This window comes from Neofelis nebulosa, chromosome 12 (assembly GCF_028018385.1).
Source record: "Neofelis nebulosa isolate mNeoNeb1 chromosome 12, mNeoNeb1.pri, whole genome shotgun sequence".
Lineage (NCBI taxonomy): Eukaryota > Metazoa > Chordata > Mammalia > Carnivora > Felidae > Neofelis > Neofelis nebulosa.
This window is the reverse complement of record NC_080793.1, coordinates 37816910-37836170: the sequence shown is the minus strand read 5'-3', so window position 1 is coordinate 37836170 and position 19261 is coordinate 37816910. Positions and strand designations below refer to the sequence as shown.

At 38.3% G+C, this 19261-nt stretch overlaps 1 protein-coding gene across 8 annotated transcripts in view; it reads left to right on the top strand.

The window, feature by feature from the left end:
* Positions 1 to 19261, top strand: part of UNC13B (unc-13 homolog B) — a 237437-nt gene that overhangs the window by 63057 nt on the left and 155119 nt on the right. For all 8 annotated transcript variants that reach the window (XR_009251620.1, XM_058694990.1, XM_058694991.1 and 5 more), the window contains exons 4-5: positions 16109 to 16226; positions 17154 to 17277. Coding sequence is in view for 7 of the 8 variants with exons in the window: in XM_058694990.1 (XP_058550973.1) it covers positions 16109 to 16226; positions 17154 to 17277 (242 nt within the window). In the remaining variant the exon portion in view is untranslated. The remainder of the gene's footprint in view (positions 1 to 16108; positions 16227 to 17153; positions 17278 to 19261) is intronic.

The following is a 19261-nucleotide window of genomic DNA, read 5'->3' as shown; positions in this document are numbered from 1 at the left end:
TTCATGTGTTGGTTGGCCATCTGAATGTCTTCTTTGGAAAAATGTCTATTCATATCTTCTGCCCATTTTTTCACTGGATTATTTCTTAACTGGGTGTTGAGTTTGACAAGTTCTTTATAAATTTTGGATAGTAACCCTTTATCCAATATGTCATTTGCAAACATCTTTTCCCATTCTGTAGGCTGACTTTTAGTTGTGTTGATTGTTTCCTTTGCTGTTCGGAAGCTTTTTATCTTGATGAAGTCCTAATAGTTCATGTTTGCTTTTGTTTTCCTTACCTATGGTGACATGTCTAATAAGAGGTTGCTCTGGCCCAGGTCAAAGAGGTTGCTGCTGTGTTCTCCTCTAGATGTTGATTGTTTCCTGTCTCACATTTAGGTCTTTCATCCATTTTGAGTTTATTTTTGTGTATTTTTGCATGTTGCCATCCAGTTTTTCCAGCACCATTTGTTGTAGAGACTGTCTTTTTTCCATTGGATATTCTTTCCTGCTTTGCCAAAGATGAGTAGACCATATAGTTCTGGGTCCATTTGTGGGTTTTCTGTTCTGTTCCATTGATTGATGTGTCTGTTTTTGTGCCAGTACCATCCTGTCTTGACGACAACAGCTTTGTAATATGGCTTGAAATCTGGAATCATTATGCCTTCAGTTTTGTGTTTCTTTTTTTCAGGATTGCTTTGGCTATCTGGGATCTTTTGTGGTTCCATACAAATTTTAGGATTGTGTGATCTAGCTCTGTGAAGAATGATGGTGGTATTTTTTTAATGTTTATTTATTTGAGAGAGAGAGAATGGGAGTGAGTGGGGGAGGGGCAGAGAGAGAGGGATAGGATCTGAAGCTGGCTCTGTGCTGACAGCAGAGAACCCAGTGTGGGTCTCGAACTCACAAACTGTGAGATCATGACCTGAGCTGAAGACAGACACTGAACCCACTGAGCCACCCGGGCGCCCCTGCTGGTGGTATTTTGATGAGGATTGCATTAAATATGTAGATTGCTTTGGGTAGTATAGATATTTTAACAGTGTTTGTTTTTCTAATCCATGAGCATGGAATATTTTCCATTTCTTTGTATCTTCTTCAATATCTTTAATAAGTCTTCTATAGTTTTCAGAGTACAGATCTTTTACCTCTTTAGTTAAATTTATTCCTGGGTATCTTACTGTTTTTGCTGCACTTGTATATGTGATAGATTGCTTAATTTCTTTCTCTGCTGCTTTGTTATTAGTGTACAGAAATGCAGCAGATTTCTCCAAGTTGATTTTATATCCTACAATTTGTTGAACTCATGTATTAGTTCTAGCCTTTTTTTTGGTGGTGTCTTTGAAGTTTTCTACATAAACTATCATGTTGTCAGCAAATAGTGAAAGTTTGATTTCTTCCTTGCTGATTTGGATGCTCTTTATTTCTATTTGTTGTCTGATTACTGAGGCTCAGGCTTCCAGTACTATGTTGAATAGTAATGGTGAGAGTGGGCATCCTTGTCTTGTTCCTCACCATAGGGGAAAGGCTCTCAGTTTTTCCCCATTAATGATGATATTAGCTATGGGGCTTTTGTATATGGCCTTTTTTTTTTAATTTTATTTTTTAAAATTTATATCCAAATTAGTGAGCATATAGTGCAACAATGATTTCAGGAGTAAATTCCTTAGTGCCTCTTACCCATTTAGCCCACCCCCCCCTCCCACAACCCCTCCAGTAACCCTCTGTTCTCCATATTTAAGAGTCTCTTATGTTTTGTCCCCTTCCCTATTTTTATATTATTTTTGCTTTCCTTCCCTTATGTTCATCTGTTCTGTGTCTTAAAGTCCTCATATGAGTGAAGACATATGATATTTGGTTTTCTCTGAATAATTTCGCTTAGCATAATACCCTCCAGTTCCATCCATGTAGTTGCAAATGGCAAGATTTCATCCTTTTTGATTTGATTGCTGAGTAATACTCCACTGTATGTGTGTGTATGTGTGTGTGTATGTATATCTATACACCACATCTTCTTTATCCATTCATCCATCCATGGGCATTTGGGCTCTTTCCATACTATGGCTATTGTTGATAGTGCTGCTATAAACATTGGGGTGCCTGTGTCCCTTTAAAACAGCACACCTGTATCCCTTGGATAAATGCCTAGTAGTGCAATTGCTGGGTTGTAGGATAGTTCTATTTTTAGTTTTTTGAGGAACCTCCATACTGTTTTCCAGAGTGGCTGCACCAGTTTGCATTCCCACCAGCAATGCAAAAGAGATCCTCTTTCTCCACATCCTCACCAACATCTGTTGTTGCCTGAATTGTTAATGTTAGCCCTTCTGACAGGTATGAGGTGGTATCTCGTTGTGGTTTTGAATTGTATTTTCCTGATGATGATTGGTATTGAGCATTTTTTCATCTGTTGGTTTGCCATCTGGATGTCTTCTTTGGAGAAGTGTCTATTCATGTCTTTTGCCCACTTCTTCACTGGATTATTTGTTTTTTGGGTGTTGAGTTTGATAAGTTCTTTATAGATTTTGGATACTAACCCTTCATCTGATATGTCATTTGCAAACATCTTTTCCCATTCTGTCAGTTGCCTTTTAGTTTTGCTGATTGTTTCCTTCGCTGTGCAGAAGCTTTTGATTTTGATGAGGTCCCAATAGTTCATTTTTGCTTTTGTTTCCTTTGCCTCTGGAGAGGTGTTGAGTAAGAAGTTGCTGCAGCTGAGGTCAAAGAGGTTTTTGCCTGCTTTCTCCTCGAGGATTTTGATGACTTCCCGTCTTACGTTGAGGTCTTTCATCCATTTTGAGTTTATTTTTGTGTATGGTGTAAGAAAGTGGTCCAGGTTCATTTTTCTGCATGTCGCTGTCCAGTTTTCCCAGCACACTTGCTGAAGAGACTGTCTTTATTCCATTGGATATTCTTTCCTGCTTTGTCAAAGATTAGTTGGCCATGCATTTGTGGGTCTATTTCTGGGTTCTCTATTCTGTTCCATTGATATGAGTGTCTGTTCTCGTGCTAGTACCATACTGTCTTGATGACTACAGCTTTGTAATACAGCTTGAAGTCTGGGATTGTGATGCCTCCTGCTTTTTTTTTTTTTTTTCCCCCCAGATTGCTTTGGCTATTCAGGGTCTTTTCTGGTTCCATATAAATTTTAGGATTATTTGTTCTAGCTCTGTGAGGAATGCTGGTATTATTTTGATAGGGATTGCATTGAATATGTAGATTGCTTTGAGTAGTATCAACATTTTAACAATATTATTTCTTCCTGTCCAGGAGCTTGGAATCTTTTTCCATTTTTTTGTGTCTTCTTCAATTTCTTTCATAAGCTTTCTATAGTTTTCAGTGTATAGATTTTTTCACCTTTTTGGTTAGATTTATTCCTAGGTATTTTATGGGTTTTGGTGCAACTGTAAATGGGATCGATTCCTTGATTTCTCTTTCTGTCGCGCTTCATTGTTGGTGTATAGGAGTGCAACCAATTTCTGTGCATTGATTTTATATCCTGCAACTTTGCTGAATTCATGAATCAGTTCTAGCAGTTTTTTGGTGGAATCTTTAGGGTTTTCCATATAAAGTATCACGTCATCTGGGAAGAGTGAACATTTGACTTCCTCCTGGCCAATTTGGATGCCTTTTATTTCTTTGTGTTGTCTGATTGCGGAGGGTAAGACTTCCAATACTATGTTGAATAACAGTGGTGGGAGTGGCCATCCCTGTCTTGTTCCTGACCTTAGGGGGAAGCTCTCTGTTTTTCCCCATTGAGGATGATATTAGCATTGGGTCGTTCATATATGGCTTTTATGATCTTGAGGTATGCTCCTTCTATCCCTACTTTCTTGAGGGTTTTTATCAAGAAAGGATGCCATATTTTGTCAAATGCTTTCTCTGCATCTATTGAGAGGATCATTTGGTTCTTTTCCTTTCTTTTATTGATGTGATGAATCACGTTAATTGTTTTGCGGATATTCAACCAGCCCTGCATCCCAGGTATAAATGCCACTTGGTTGTGGTGAATAATATTTTTAATGTATTGTTGGATCCAGTTGACTAATATCTTGTTGAGGATTTTTGCATCCATGTTCATCAGAGAAATTGGTCTATAGTTCTTTCTGGTGGGGTCTCTGTCTGGTTTTGGAATCAAGGTAATGCTGGCTTCACAGAATGAGTTTGGAAGTTTTCCTTCCATTTCTATTTTTGGAACAACTTCATGAGAATAGGTGTTAACTCTTCCTTAAATGTTTGGTAGATTCCCTTGGAAAGCCATCTGGCCCTGGACTCTTGGTTTTGGGGAGATTTTTGATTACTAAGTCGATTTCTTTACTGGTTATGGGTCTGTTCAAATCTGCTTCAGTTTTGGTAGTGTATATGTTTCTAGGAATTATTGCATTTCTTCCAGATTGCCCATTTTATTGGTGTATAATTGCTCATAATATTCTCTTATTAATGTTTTTATTTCTGCTGTGTTCGTTGTGTTCTCTTTCATTCTTGATTTTATTTGGGTCCTTTCCTTTCTCTTTCTTTTTTTTTTTTATTAAAAAAATTTTTTTTAATGTTTTATTTATTTTTGAGACAGGGAGAGACAGAGCATGAACAGGGGAGGGTCAGAGAGAGGGCGACACAGAATCTGAAACAGGCTCCAGGCTCTGAGCTGTCAGCACAGAGCCTGAGGCGGGGCTCGAACTCATGGACCATGAGATCATGACCTGAGTCGATGTTGGCCGCTTAACCGACTGAGCCACCCAGGCGCCCCTCCTTTTTCTTTTTGATCAACCTGGCTAGTGGTTTATCAGTTTTGTTAATTCTTTCAAAGAACCAGCTTCTGGTTTCATTGATCTGTGTTTTTTTGGTTTCAGTAGCATTAATTTCTGCTTTAATATTATTTAATGTCTTCTGCTGGTTTTGGCTTTTATTTGCTGTTCTTTTTCCAGCTCTTTAAGGTGTAAGGTTAGGTTGTGTATCTGAGCTCTTCCTACTTTAGGAAGGCCTGGATTGCTATATACTTTGCTCTTATGACTGCCTTTCTTGTGTCCCAGAGGTTTTGGATTGTGGTGTTATCATTTTCATTGGCTTCCATATACTTACTATTTTATTTATTTATTTTTTTAATTTTAATTTTAATTTATTATTTTTAGATTTTTTTTAAAATTTACATTGAAATTAGGTAGCATATAGTGCAGCAATGATTTCAGGAGTGGATACCTTAGTGCCCCTTACCCATTTAGCCCATCCTCCCTCCCATAACCCCTCCAGTAACCCTCAGTTTGTTCTCCATATTTAAGAGTCTCTTTTGTTTTGTCCCCTTCCCTGTTTTTACCATATACTTCTTAATTTCTTCTTTAACTTCTTGGTTAGCCCATTCATTCTTTAGTAGGATGTTCTTCAGTATCCAAGTATTTGTTACCTTTCCAAATTTTTTTCTTGTAGTTGATTTCGAGTTTCATAGCATTGTGGTCTGAAAATATGCATGGTATGATCTCGATCTTTTTCTACTTGCTGAGGGCTGGTGTGTCCCAGTATGTGGTCTATTCTGGAGAACATTCCATGTGCACTGGAGAAGAATGTATATTCTGCTGCTTTAGGATGAAATGCTCTGAATATGTCTGTTAAGTCCACCTGGTCCAGTGTGTCATTCAAAACCACTGTTTTCTTGTTGATTTTTTGATTAGATAATCTGTCTATTGCTGTGGGTGGGGTGTTGAAGTCTACTATAATGATATTAGTATCAATGAGTTTCTTTATGTTTGTGATTAATTGATTTATATATCTGGGTGCTGCCACATTTGGTGCATAAATGTTTACAATTGTTAGGTCTTTTTGGTGGATAGACCCCTTGATTATGATATAATGCCCTTCTGGATCTCTTGATACAGTCTTTATTTTAAAGTCTAGATTGTCTGATATAAGTGTGGCTACTCCGGCTTTCTTTTGTTGACCATTAGCATGGTAGACAGTTCTCCATCCCCTTACCTTCAATCTGAAGGTGTCTTTAGTTCTAAAGTGGGTCTCTTGTAAACAGCATATAGATGGATCTTGTTTTCTTATCCATTCTGTTACCCTGTGTCTTTTGATTGGAACATTGAGTCCATTGATGTTTAGAGTGAGTACTGAAAGATATGAATTTATTGCTATTATGTTTCTTGTGGAGTTGGAGTTTCTGGTGGTGTTCTCTGGTCCTTTCTAATCTTTGTGGCTTTTGGTATTTATGTATGTATGTGTGTGTATATATGTGTTTGTGTGTGTGTATGTATGTGTATGTGTGTGTGTGTGTGTGTGTGTGTGTATTTGTTTTTTTTTAATTTTTTTTTTTTAACGTTTATTTATTTTTGAGACAGAGACAGATCATGAACAGGGGAGGGGCAGAGAGAGAGGGAGACACAGAATCTGAAACAGGCTCCAGGCTCTGAGCTGTTGGCACAGAGCCCGACGCAGGGCTCGAACTAACGGACCGCGAGATCATGACCTGAGCCGAAGTCGGACGCTTAACCGACCGAGCCACCCAGGCGCCCCATGTGTATATATATTTGTATAAATAAGTAAATAATTTTTTTTTCATCTTTTCTCCCCTCAGAGAGCGCCCCTTAAAATTTCTTGCAGGGCTGGTTTCATGGTCACCAACTCTTTTAATTTTTGTTTATCTTGGAAACTTTTCATCTCTCCTTCTGTTTTGAATGACAGCCTTGTGGGATAAAGAATTCTTGGCTGCATATTTTTCTAATTCAGCACATTGAATATATCCTGCCACTCCTTTCTGGCCTTCCATGTTTCTGTGGCTAGGTCTGCTGCAAACCTGATCTGTCTTCTCTTGTAGGTTAAGAGAACTTAACTTTTTTTTCTCTTGCTGCTTTCATGATTTTCTCCATGCCTGAGTATTTTGTGAATTTGACTGTGATGTGCCTTGTTGATGGCCGGTTTTTGTTGAATCTAATGGGGGTCCTCTGTGCTTCCTGGATTTTGATGTCTGTGTCTTTCCCCAGGTTAGAAAAGTTTTCTGCTATGATTTGCTCACATAACCCTTCTACTCCTATTTCTCTCTCTTCCTCTTCTGGGACTCCTATGATTCTGATGTTGTTCCTTTTTAATGAGTCACTGATTTCTATAATTCTTAAATATGTTCTTTTGCCTTAATCTCCCTCTTTTTTTTTTCTGCTTCATCATTCTCCATAAGTTTGTCCTCTGTATAGCTGATTCTCTGTTCTGCCTCATCCATCCTTGCCACCACAGCATGCATTCGTGATTGCAGCTCAGTTATAGCATTTTTTATTTCATCCTGACTAGTTTTTACTTCTTGTATCTCTGCAGAAAGGGATTCTAATCTATTTTTGACTCCAGCTAGTATTCTTATTATCGTGATTTTAAATTCTGGTTCAGACATCTTGCTTGTACATGTGTTGGTTAAGTCCCTAGCTGTCTTTTTTTCCTGCTCTTTCTTTTGTGGTGAATTCCTTTGTTTCACCATTTTGAAGGGAGAAAAGGAATTAGGTAGAACAAATGAAAATTTAAAAAAACCAAAAAATTAAAATTAAAAAATTAAACAAATACACAAAATCGAATAAATGATGTCAGATCATAGGTGTGTTTTGGTCTGCATGTTGAAAGTGGCTAGATAGATTAGAGAAACAAGGGGAAAAAAAGAAAAAAAAAGGAAATCGTTTGAAAATTTGAAAAAAATGATTACACTGAAGTAGACTAAAATGAAATGATAGAAGTAAAATAGTATTTGAAAAAATTTACACCAAAGTAAAAAATATAGTAGAAAGAAAATTAAAGAAAAATATTTTTAATAAAAATGAATTTTTTTCTTTCTGTATTCAAGAAAAAGAACAGAAACAAAAAAAAAACAGGAAAAGCATTTGAAAATTTGAAAAAGTGAATACACTGTAGTAGACTAAAATAAAATGATGAATTAAAATCAAATTTGAAAAACTTTCACAAAAGTAAAAAATATAGTAAGAAAAATTAAAAATATTTTAAATAAAAATTGAAGATAAAAATGAATTTTTTCTCTTTCTGTACTGAAGAAGAAGAAAAGAAATGAAAAATTAAAAAAAGGAAATCCTTTGAAAATTTGAAAAAGTGAATACATTGAAGTAGACTAAAATAAAATGATGGAAGTAAAATTTAATTTGAAAAAATTTACATAAAGGTTAAAAATATAGTAAAAATTTTAAAAAATTTTTAATAAAAATTGAAAATTAAAATGAATTTTTTCTCTCTGCTGAATTCTGTGGTTTTGGTTGTGCAGATTGTTGTGCTAATTCTCAGATCAGTTTTCTAGGTGTGTAGGATTGTTTAGTGTTGGTCTGGCTGTATTTCATGGACACGAGACACACAAAAACTTCCATGCTGTTCTGCCATCTTGGCTCCCTCCTCCACCTCACTGAGTTTCTTTATGTCAGTATTTGATTTATATATTTGGGTGCTCCATGTTGTGGCATAGATGTTTACAATTGTTAGATCTTGTTGATTGATAGACCCCTTAATTGTGTTATAATGCCCTTCTTTATCTCTTGTTACAGTCTTTGTTTTAAAATCTAGTTTGTAGGGGGCCACCTTGGTGGCTCAGTTGGTTAAGCGTCAGACTTTGGCTCAGGTCATGATCTCATGATATGTGAGTTCTAGCCCTGCATCGGGTTCTCTGCTCTCAATGCAGAGACGCTTCAGAACCTCTGTCTGTCTCTTTCTCTCTGCTCTTCCCCAGCTCTCACATGTGCACTCTCTCAAAAATAAATAAATATTAAATAAACATTAAAAAAATCTAGTTTGTCTTATATAAGTGTGGTTACTCCACATAAAAAAAATTTAAAATGTATGGCTACTCCAGCTTTCTTTTGACCTTCATTAGCATGATAGATGCTTCTCCATCCCCTCACTTTCAATCTGCAGGTGTCTTTAGGTCTAAAATGAGTCATTCATAGGCAGCATACAGGGGCCTCTTGTTTTTTTTTAAATCCATTCTGATACCCTGTGTTGTTTGATTGGAGCATTTAGTCCATTTATATTCAGAGTGATTAATGAAAAATATGAATTTAGTGCTCTTGTGTTATTGTTGAATTGGTGATTTTGGTTATGCTCTCTGGTCCTTTCTAGTTTTTGTTGCTTTGTCTTTTTTTTTTCCCCCCATTCAAAGAGTCTCCCTTAAAATTTCTTATAGGGTTGGTTCAATGGTCACAAACTTTTTTTGTTTTTGTTTGGGAAGCTCTTTATCTCTCCAATTGGAATGACAGCCTTGATCTATAGAGTATTCTTGGCTGCATATTTTTCCCATTCAGCGCATTGAATATATCTTGCCACTCCTTTCTGGCCTGCTAAATTTCTGTGGACAGATGTGCTGCAAACCTGATCTGTCTTCCATTGTAGGTTAAAAACTTTATTTCCCTTGCTGCTTTCAGGATTCTTTCCTTGTCTGTGTATTTTGTGAATTTGACTATGATATGCCTTGGTGGTGGTTGACTTTTGTTGAATTTAACAGGAGATCTCTGTGCTTCTTGGATTTTGATGTTTGTATCCTTCCTCAGATTAAGGAAGTTTTCAGTTCTAATTTGCTTACATAAGCCGCCTTCACCCTTTCTCTCTTTTTCTTCTGGGATTCCTATGTTATGAATATTATTATGTTTTATTAAATCAGTGAGTTCCCTAAGTCTGCCTTCATAATCCCTGACCTTTGTTTCCCTCTTCTTTTCAAGTTCATTATTTTTCAAATTTTATCTTCCATATCACTAATTTGCTCCTCTGCCTCATCTGTCCTTGTTTTTATGGCCTTCATTTGTGTTTGCATCTGGTTATAGCATTTTTAATTTTGGCCTGACTAGATACTAGTTCTTTTATCTCTGCAGAAAGGGATTATCTGGTGTCTTCTATGTTTTTTTCACGCCCAACTAGTATCCTTATAATCATTGTTTTAAGTTCTAGTTCAGACATCTTACTTAAATCTACATTGATTAAATCCCTGGCCATCATTTCTCCTTTCTTTTGAGGTGAATTCCTCTGTCTTATTATTTTGGAGGAAGAAAAAAACAATGATAATACAATGAGATAAAAAATTTTTTAAATGAAATAAAGAATGCTAGAACCTATGTGTGTGTTTATAAAAAAAAAAAAAAAAATTTTTGGTCTTGAATCCAAGAAGTAAAAGAAGAGAAAAACAACAAAACAAATACAGAAACAACAACTGAAAAGTACAAACAACGAACCCAAATGAAGCTAGATCCAGTTTCCTGTAGAGCTGAAACTTTGCAGCACTCTATGGTCAGCAGACTAAACTTGTGGAAGTGATTGTGCTGGTGTTCTGAGGGAGGAGCCTGCTGCTCTGATTCTCAGGAGGACTTGCCTTAGTGGACATGTGCCTAGAGGGTGCAGGGGAGTGGAAGGTGTAACAGTTTTGTTTGGTGTAACAGTTTTATTCTCCACTTGGTGGTGCTGTTTATCTTACTAGGGTCAGTCAGTGTTGGTGGGCTAATGGTGAAAATGGTTCATTCCCCCCCCCCCCCCACCAGTCTTCACAGTGGGAAGTTCACACCCTCACAGGTGTGTGATCAATCACCCCTCCTGTGTGCCCCGTGTGTCCTCTGCTCCCATCAGCTCCCTGCCTTTTCCCTGTGTCCCAGCTGTCCACCTACCAGCTTTTCCAGAGCTTTATCTTAGGCACTGCTGTGTTTCAAAACCCTGCACTTCCAAGACCCCTGCGGTTTGGATCCACAGTGATCTGGGGGTGGGTCTCACTGTGCTGTGGCCAGGGCCGGCTTATCGCAGAAAATGATCATGTCACTGCGCAGCAGCTTCTCCCCCTTTCCCTCTCTCTTGTCCACGAAGATGGCTTCCTCACCTCTGCAGCATCTAAGCTCTTTTCTCCCCCAGTGTACCTCTCTGTACTATGTACCTGCCACATTCTTTCTTTCAAATGATGCAGATTGTTCTGTTAATCCTCAAATTGGTTTCCTAGGTGTTCAAAATGGTTTGATGTTGATCCATCTCTGTTCAAGGGAGGAGGCAAACCCAAGGTCCCCTTACTACTATGTCATCTTAACTCCTCCCTGCCCCATTTTATTTCTAAAGTACTCTCTACACCCAATGTGAGGTTTGAATTTATGACCCCAATATGAAGAGTTGCATGCAACACTGACTGAGCCAGCCAGGCACCCCCAATGCCTTTTTAAATTATAAAGTAGATTTATCTCTAGCCTCCTTGAAATGTGAAGATCATTCCAGTAGTATCCCTGGAGTAAATTTGTCTCTTGGATATGTAATCTATTCTATCTTATATGAATTATGAATGCAAGTAAACTCCCAATTAATTCGGTAAATATACTACCTAGTCAGATTTTCCCAGTGGTCAGAATTATGAAATAGTATAATATACGTAGCATGATATTAGATAGAATTTAAATCTTGCTTCAGTTCTCAGAAGGCTCCTTGAAGGTATGTGGTTATGCTTGTGTGTATGTGAGAGAGAGAGATATGGACAGAGAATGAGTGTATGTGTATACACCTGGATTGCCTGCTATAGAAGATGAGCATTTCTGTGCTTAAAATCCTTTTGCTTTATGGAGTGAAATGTCATACCTTCCTCTAATTAATAAAAATGAGTAACAATTAGTAGAATTTCTTGTATATGACACAAAAATTAATATATTACGATTGTAAGCTCTAGCTTTAAAAAACTTGGCACTTGGGTCGCTCAGTCAGTTAAGCATCCAGCTCTTGATTTCAGCTCAGGTCATGATCTCAGAGTTCATGGAATCGAGCCCTGCACTGGGATCTGTGCTGACAGCATGGAGCCTGCTTGGGATTCTCTCTCCCCCTCTCTCTACCTCTCCCTCACTCTTTCTCTCAAAATAAACACATGAATTTAAAAAAGAAAAAAGAGAATACTAAGGGGTGCCTGGGTGGCTCAGTTGGTTGCACGGCCAACTTTGGCTCAGGTCATGATCTCATGGTTCCTGGGTTTGAGCCCTGTTGCGGGCTCTGTGCTGACAGCTCAGAGCCTAGAGCCTGCTTTGGATTCTGTGTATCCTTCTCTCTCTGCCTCTCCCCTGTTTGGCTCTGTCTCTGCCTGTCTCTCAAAAATGAATAAATGTTAAAAAAAAAAAAAAGGGGGAGAAATTTATAGAATATCATTTTTTTTTTTGAGAGAGAGAGAAAGAGAATGTGTGCATGCATCAGTGGGGGAGGGACAGAGTTGGGGGGAGAGAGAATCCCAAGGAGGCTCCCAAGCAGTGCACAACCTGATACGGGGCTCGAACCCACAAACTGTGAGATCATGACTTGAGCCAAAATCAAGAGTTGGACGCCCAACCAACTGAACCACCCATGCACCCCTAGAATATCATTTTTTTTTTTTTGTTTATGTTGAAAGAGCAAGAGAGAAAACATGAGTGGGGGATGGGCAGAGAGAGAGAGGTAGTGCAGAGCCCAGTGCAGGTCTTGAACTCTTGAACCATGAGATCATGACCTGAGCCAAATCAGATGCATAACCAACTGAGCCACCCAGTTGGCCCTGGAATATAATTTTGAAGGACTAGGCAAATCATTGAGTTCTTTAAAGGTCTTTTTTTCCTCTTTCTTTCTCTTTCTTTCTTTCTTTCTTTCTTTCTTTCTTTCTTTCTTTCTTTCTTTCTTTCTTTCTTTCTTTCTTTCTCTTTCTTTCTTTCTTTCTTTCTTTTCTTTCTTTTTTTCTCTTTCTTTCTTTCTCTCTCTCTCTCTCTCTCTCTCTTTCTCTCTCTCTCTCTCTCTGTCTCTCTGTCTCTCTCTCTCTCTTTTGAGAGAGACAGACAGACAGACGGAGAGAGAGAATCTTTAGCAAGCTCCATGCCCAATGCAGGGTTTAGGGCTCCATCTCATGACCGTGAGATCATGACCTAACCAAAATCAAGAGTAGGTCAGTCAACCCACTAATCTACCTTGGGGTCCCACGTCTGTCTTTCTTATAAGATTATGCTTGTTTTCTGGGAAGTTAGGAATGAGGGTGTCAAACAAGAAAATGTATTAAAATTGCTGTGAGATTTGAAGTTGAAAATAAAATTGCTTTACAAGTATTATAGTGCATCTCAGAGGCGCAAAGGGATGATTATTTTCTTGTAGATACATTCCAATCCTTTGGACTTTTAATAAATTGTTTCTTATAATACCATTTAGCAAACTTGTTTAGAAAGAGTTAAAAGGTAAGATTATGAGGTGTTGGGCTAAGACAGTAGTGGAAGGGATAGTTAGGAGAAGAAGGAAAGAAGATGTTAAAGAGGTAGACTTTTCTTACATGATTGGAGAGGTGTTACGCTATTTACTAGGATACCGGACATAATAAGGTCAGTTGGAGACAAGCTTATATTTGGGGTTCTTACAGGACTAGTAGGAAGAGAGGTACAGAAGATGGTTAGGAACTTAAACGTGGCACTCAGGAAAGAAGTCTGGATTGGAGAAGTATTTTGATCAGTTGGAGCTGTAGGTGTAGATGAGAAGGCTTAGGGAGAGAGTAAATTGGGGAAAGGGCCTGGGGTAAAGCCTGGAGAGCACCAGCATTTAAAGTGGGACAGAGGGAGTGAAAAAGAAATGAACAGAGAGATAGAGAAATAGGACATAGTGGTGTCCTGGAAGCTGAGAGAGAACTGGGGCTTCAAGAAGAAAGAGGGCAAGTGATGTCATATTTCTCACTGGTTGCCTCTCTCTCAAGATTATAAACCATATTCATTCCCTTTCTCAGTTGCAATGTTGTGAAAATGAGACCATGCGTTCCTTTCTTTATACATGTAGTATGCAAAGTTAGCTATGAGTGGTTTATTCAAGTCTCTTCCTGTGGCTATGACATATAAACCTAGCAATCCTACTTTCTTCTGACCTCCAATTGCCAGTAATAATCACTTACTATTATAACTCTTCACAGTATGTGAAACCTAGCCATCAGCAGCCTCTCATCAGCATAACTAGCTTTATTCTTATGTGTTTATTTTCAAATTTCCCGTGCACTTCCTCTTTCAACCTTTCTGCTATACTGTGAATTTTTTTCATCTCCCACCTGGAGATGCTGTGAAGTTTGCTGTCTCCTCTGTTACCCATGGATTTTATTAGCTACGTTTTCCTCTTTTCTGCTCTTATTCCTTATTCATCCTACCCTGTTCTTTTGTCACTGGCGGCTCCATTGCTGGTCTCTTGTCTCTCTTTCTCCTTTTTCCTGATGTATTATGTGTCAGTATCTAATACTCATTTTTGTATTTCTCATTATTTATCTTTAATATTTCTGTATCTTATTTCCAGGACTAGATTATTCATTAAAGGGAAATTAGGGAGGGCATCTTTACTTAGAATTTGTTTAGCCCAAAATCTTATATACAGGTATGCACATATACTGTTGATTAATTAATAGAGAAAAGAAGCTCCCCCAGAGCTCTGGGGACAAGGCATAAACAGAGCTCTCAGACTTCTTTTAGTTGGGTCTGCTGAACACACATAGGTGAGATAAGAAACTTATTGTAGAAGATATCCTCATTGTTTGAGTTTTCTTCCCCAGGTTTCCTTGCAGAAAAGATTTTTTTTCTTTATCCAAGTTAATCTGTAAAGACCTCTATTTTTTCATCAATTGGATTGAGATGTTGTTTAGGACTTGCATTAGGAACATTACGTATGTATCCCCGTGCAGTTTTTCTTTTCCAGATTAAAGAGATGTGGGGTTGTCATGTTTCTTTTCTAAGGCTAATCGATTATTTAGGCTGAATGAAACTGTGTGACAGAAAGCTTAGTTTTACCACACTGTGAACACCTTAACTGAGTGGGTGAGTTTAGTCACCTACTTTGTGACTTTGAATAGCTCTACAGTTAGCTTGGAAGGTTTTAGAGACAGGAATTGGGTCCTGTATTGTGTGTCTTGCCCATAGCACCAAATCATATGTATTATATGTGCTCAGGAAGCATTAATTAAATAGACAAATGAACTCATTAGTACATTGTTCTATTGTATTTATGTAAAGGTAAATTTTCTTTGCTTCACTTGTTTTCAACACACTTGATGAGAATTCTGTGGTTGTAATACCACATCCTAAACATGTGAATCTGAGAACATGTATCTTTAGAACACAGAAACCAAGCTTTCTCTGAAGTGTGAACTTGAAACTTTAGGTGATGAATAGCTATTGTCTTCTTGAGAATACCTTTCTGCTTTTTCTTCTAGAATTGGCCTTTTCTCATCTTTCTCACATTTCCTTTCAAATAATCCTGTATTTCAATAAGCGCTTTTTGGAGAATGTTTTTAGCATTAATGTAAGTGGTTGTTCCACTTTAAGACTATAATTTGAGTTAGCCCTTCTAAGTTGATAATCTACCATGTATGATGCTGTTTTTGCTTACTGGTTATGTGGTTCTTTCTGGAATGATTTCTTTTCGAAAAAATATTTTCCTAGTTATTATAGGAAAATCACTGTGTCAGTCACTATCCTGTGATAAACATTTTGTTTATATGTAACATTGTCTACTTTAACTGATAATGACCAGTGGGTTCTCCAGGGGCCGAGTGATGTGAACTGGAACACTCTAGTGTCCCTTACCTGCCTCTGACCACAAGGACCCATCACAATTAGATATTCTCAGGGGCCCTTTTGCTTCTGCTTAGAATCCCTTTTATAAATTTTGTTAAGAAGCTTTGATTTTTCCTAAGTTTCCTGCATATAGTTTGTAAGTGTAAGTTGAGGGCAGTGTTACTATTCATAATAAAACTGTTTAGTATGTAGAGACTGTAAGCATTCAGACCTGGCATTAATGACCTCCTTACTTACCTTAATTTTTTTGTGTGTGAAAATGCATTAATCTAACCATGTTTGTAGCTCCAGAGGAGAGGGAACAGATGGACAAAGCTTTTTGTTATGGATACTTACATAGTTTTCTAGGAACCTAAAGAATGGTTGTAGTGTTCTGGGACATTTTGATTTTCCCTGATGATAGGATCCTGGTGAGAAAGTATTTAAGGTTTAGCAAAACCTTGAATATAGTAGATATATGATTCATATAATCTGGCTTTTTTTTTTTTTTTAAGTAACCTCTACACCTAACACGGGGCTCAAACTCACAACCCCTATATCAGGAGTCACATGATATTCCTGAGCCAGCCAGGCACCGCTGTCTGGCTTTCTTTAAAGGGCTTTCTTCTTTCCTTTAGTGAGATTAGTCGCCTGGACCTGGGTCTGAGTGTGGAGGTATGGAACAAAGGACTGATCTGGGACACCATGGTGGGGACCGTGTGGATTGCACTGAAGACGGTTCGTCAGTCGGATGAGGTCAGTCAATGCATTGCCCATTTGGAGGTACATTTCTAGCCCATGCTTATCTCCATTCTACCTCCATTCAGCTAATACTCATCCATGTATCCATGCATCTCAGATTGCTCTGTCCTCCACCCCCTCCCCCCCCTTCTAATTGGTAAGCACTATCCTGGGATCAGTCTCATTAAACTTCCTGAGCCTGGGTCCTGAACTCTGCTTTAATTCTTTAAGTCACTGGTTCCCAGGGAACTGGTTTCAGTCGTCCATCTTCTACATGTAAAAGAGTTTAAGGAATTACCATGCATGGCAATTTTCATTCATACTGTCTCTATACATTATTTCCAAGACTAGTTTTCTACCTCATTTCTCCATAGACACACTCACTTTGAACCTAGGAGAATATGTATTGTATTCCTGTTTAGCTTTAACCTTGACAATGTTTTCTCTGGGAGTAGGGATAATACAGGTGTGCCTCTCTTTCCTAAATTCTTTTAGTTCTGGCTAAGTCTCTACTTCCCCAGGCAGACTAGAAGTTCATTTTTATTGTGGCCCCAGTTCAGGTCTACTTTAACTAGCAATGTGAGTAGCTCTCTACTGATTAGAAGTGGTAACACATTTTAAGTGATACACTCATTAAAAATTGTGCAGATTAAATAATGATCCATGGATATGTTTGGTTTTTGAGTGTGGTACTCTGGACTTCTATCTGCAGTGGGCTTGCAGAGAGCTGAGCACAGTGAAAGCTTCCTTCCACCAAAGAAGGAGAATGGCAGCCACATGCAGCAGAGGCAGGTTGTGATGGTGGTGTGTTTGCCTCATCAGGATGTGAGTGGTCCTCAGGAACTCTCCAACAAGGAAATTTAGAGAAAACACCAGCTCTTAAACCAGGAGGAGGAGAGCCATGAAAGGAGTAAAGTTTAATCTCAGATCTCTGTTTGCTAGGAAGGGCCTGGAGAGTGGTCCACGTTGGAGGCAGAGACACTGATGAAAGATGATGAGATATGTGGAACTAAAAACCCAACTCCTCATAAGATTTTGCTTGATACAAGATTTGAGCTGCCTTTTGGTGAGTCTGTCAGATTAGACATTAAAAACCATTTAACACTTTTTAATGTATTATTAACCATTGTTTGCTTGTCTCATTACTGTATTTTTTGCCTTGTCTGCTATCTCTTTTGAGGGCAATCTGTCTTCTACCTTATTCCCTATAACATCTAGTCTAGGAATGGTGCAGACTCTAGAATGGTGCTCATTAAAGAATTCACAGTAGGGGCGCTTGGGTGGCGCAGTCGGTTAAGCGTCCGACTTCAGCCAGGTCACGATCTCGCGGTCCGTGAGTTCGAGCCCCGCGTCAGGCTCTGGGCTGATGGCTCAGAGCCTGGAGCCTGTTTCCGCTTCTGTGTCTCCCTCTCTCTCTGCCCCTCCCCCGTTCATGCTCTGTCTCTCTCTGTCCCAAAAATAAATAAAAAACGTTGAAAAAAAAAAATTAAAAAAAAAAAAAGAATTCACAGTAAATGCACTAAATTTTCTGTGACTGTTCATTTTAATGACTTAGGAAATATTTGCTTGTTCGAGAACATCAATGACTTATTCTTTTGACAATTTAACATACATTAGTTTGAAGTGAATATATGCCTTATGATTTATCAATTTAAACATTGAAGTAGCATTGATAGAAAAGCTATTTAAAAATAAATTTTAGGAGTGCCTGGGTGACTCACTTGGGTGACTCACTGATTTCGGCACAGGTCATGATCTTGCATTTTATGGGTGTGAGCCCCATGTTGGGCTCTGTGCTTCCAGCTCAGAGCCTCGAGCCTGCTTCAGATTCTGTGTCTCCCTCTCTCTCTGCCCCTCCCCTGCTCGTGTTCTGTCTCTCTCCCTCAAAAATAAATGTTAAAAAAAAAATACAAATAATTTTTAAAATAGGAAAAATACATGTTAATAGCAAAAAATAAGTTTTTTATATATACAGTTTTGCTGGGGAGTGGATTTCTGGGCTCCTCACACTGTCAGTCCATCCCTCATTGCGTTTTATTTAACTTACTCATTTTTATTTTAAGTAGGCTCCCTGCCCAATGTGGGGCTTGAACTGAGAACCCTGAGATCAAGGGTTGTATGCTCTGCAGACTGAACCAGCCAGGTGCCCCTGACTCATTGTATTTTAAAGAGACCTTCTTCTCTTTCAACACTGCAACACGTATGTTGTCATTGGTGGCGGTGTACATTTCTGTCTAGATTTTGAGTTTCATGAGGGGTCTTGTGTACTTTTTTTGGTAACTGTAGAGTTTGCTTGGCACATGATAGGTGTCTGATAAATGTTTTTTTGAATAAATGTGAAGGTAAAATCTCAGATAAGTCTGTCTTTGATGTGAGTTAACGCGAATGTGCTAAGCTTGTGCCTCTGTAATAACCACATTTGGGATACAGTATTAAAAGCTTAATAAAGAGTCCTTTTTTTTAATTTTTTTTAAAGATGTTTATTCATTTTGAGAGAGTGCAGAGAGAAGGGGAGGGAGAGAATGCGAAGTAGGCTTCACACTGTCAGTGCAGACTCCAACGTGGGGCTCAAACTCACAAAACTCTGAGATCATGACCTGAGCTGAAACTAAGAGTCTGAAGCTTAACCAGCTGAGCCACCCAGGCGCCCCTGGAGGGTCCTTCTAAGGAAGAATTTTAGCTTACAGAATACCATATTGTGGCAAAGGAATTTTCTTTTGGGTATTCAGAAACCTGTGAAATATTCTGTTCAGTTATGTACTATTATCTTTTAAAAATAGTAATATGTGGGGCGCCTGGGTGGTTCAGTTGGTTAAATGTCTGACTGTTGATTTCAGCTCAGATCATGATCTCATGGTTCACGGGTTTAGGCCCCATTTTGGGCTCTGTGCTGACAGAGTGGGATTCCCTCTCTCCCTCTCTCTCTACCCCTCCCCTGTGTACTCTCTTTCTCTCTCTCTCTCTGAATAAACACAAAATACTAACATGTTTTTTTATGATGTGGAAAGTTCAGAAAATACAGGTTTGCAAAAGGGACATTAAAATTTCTA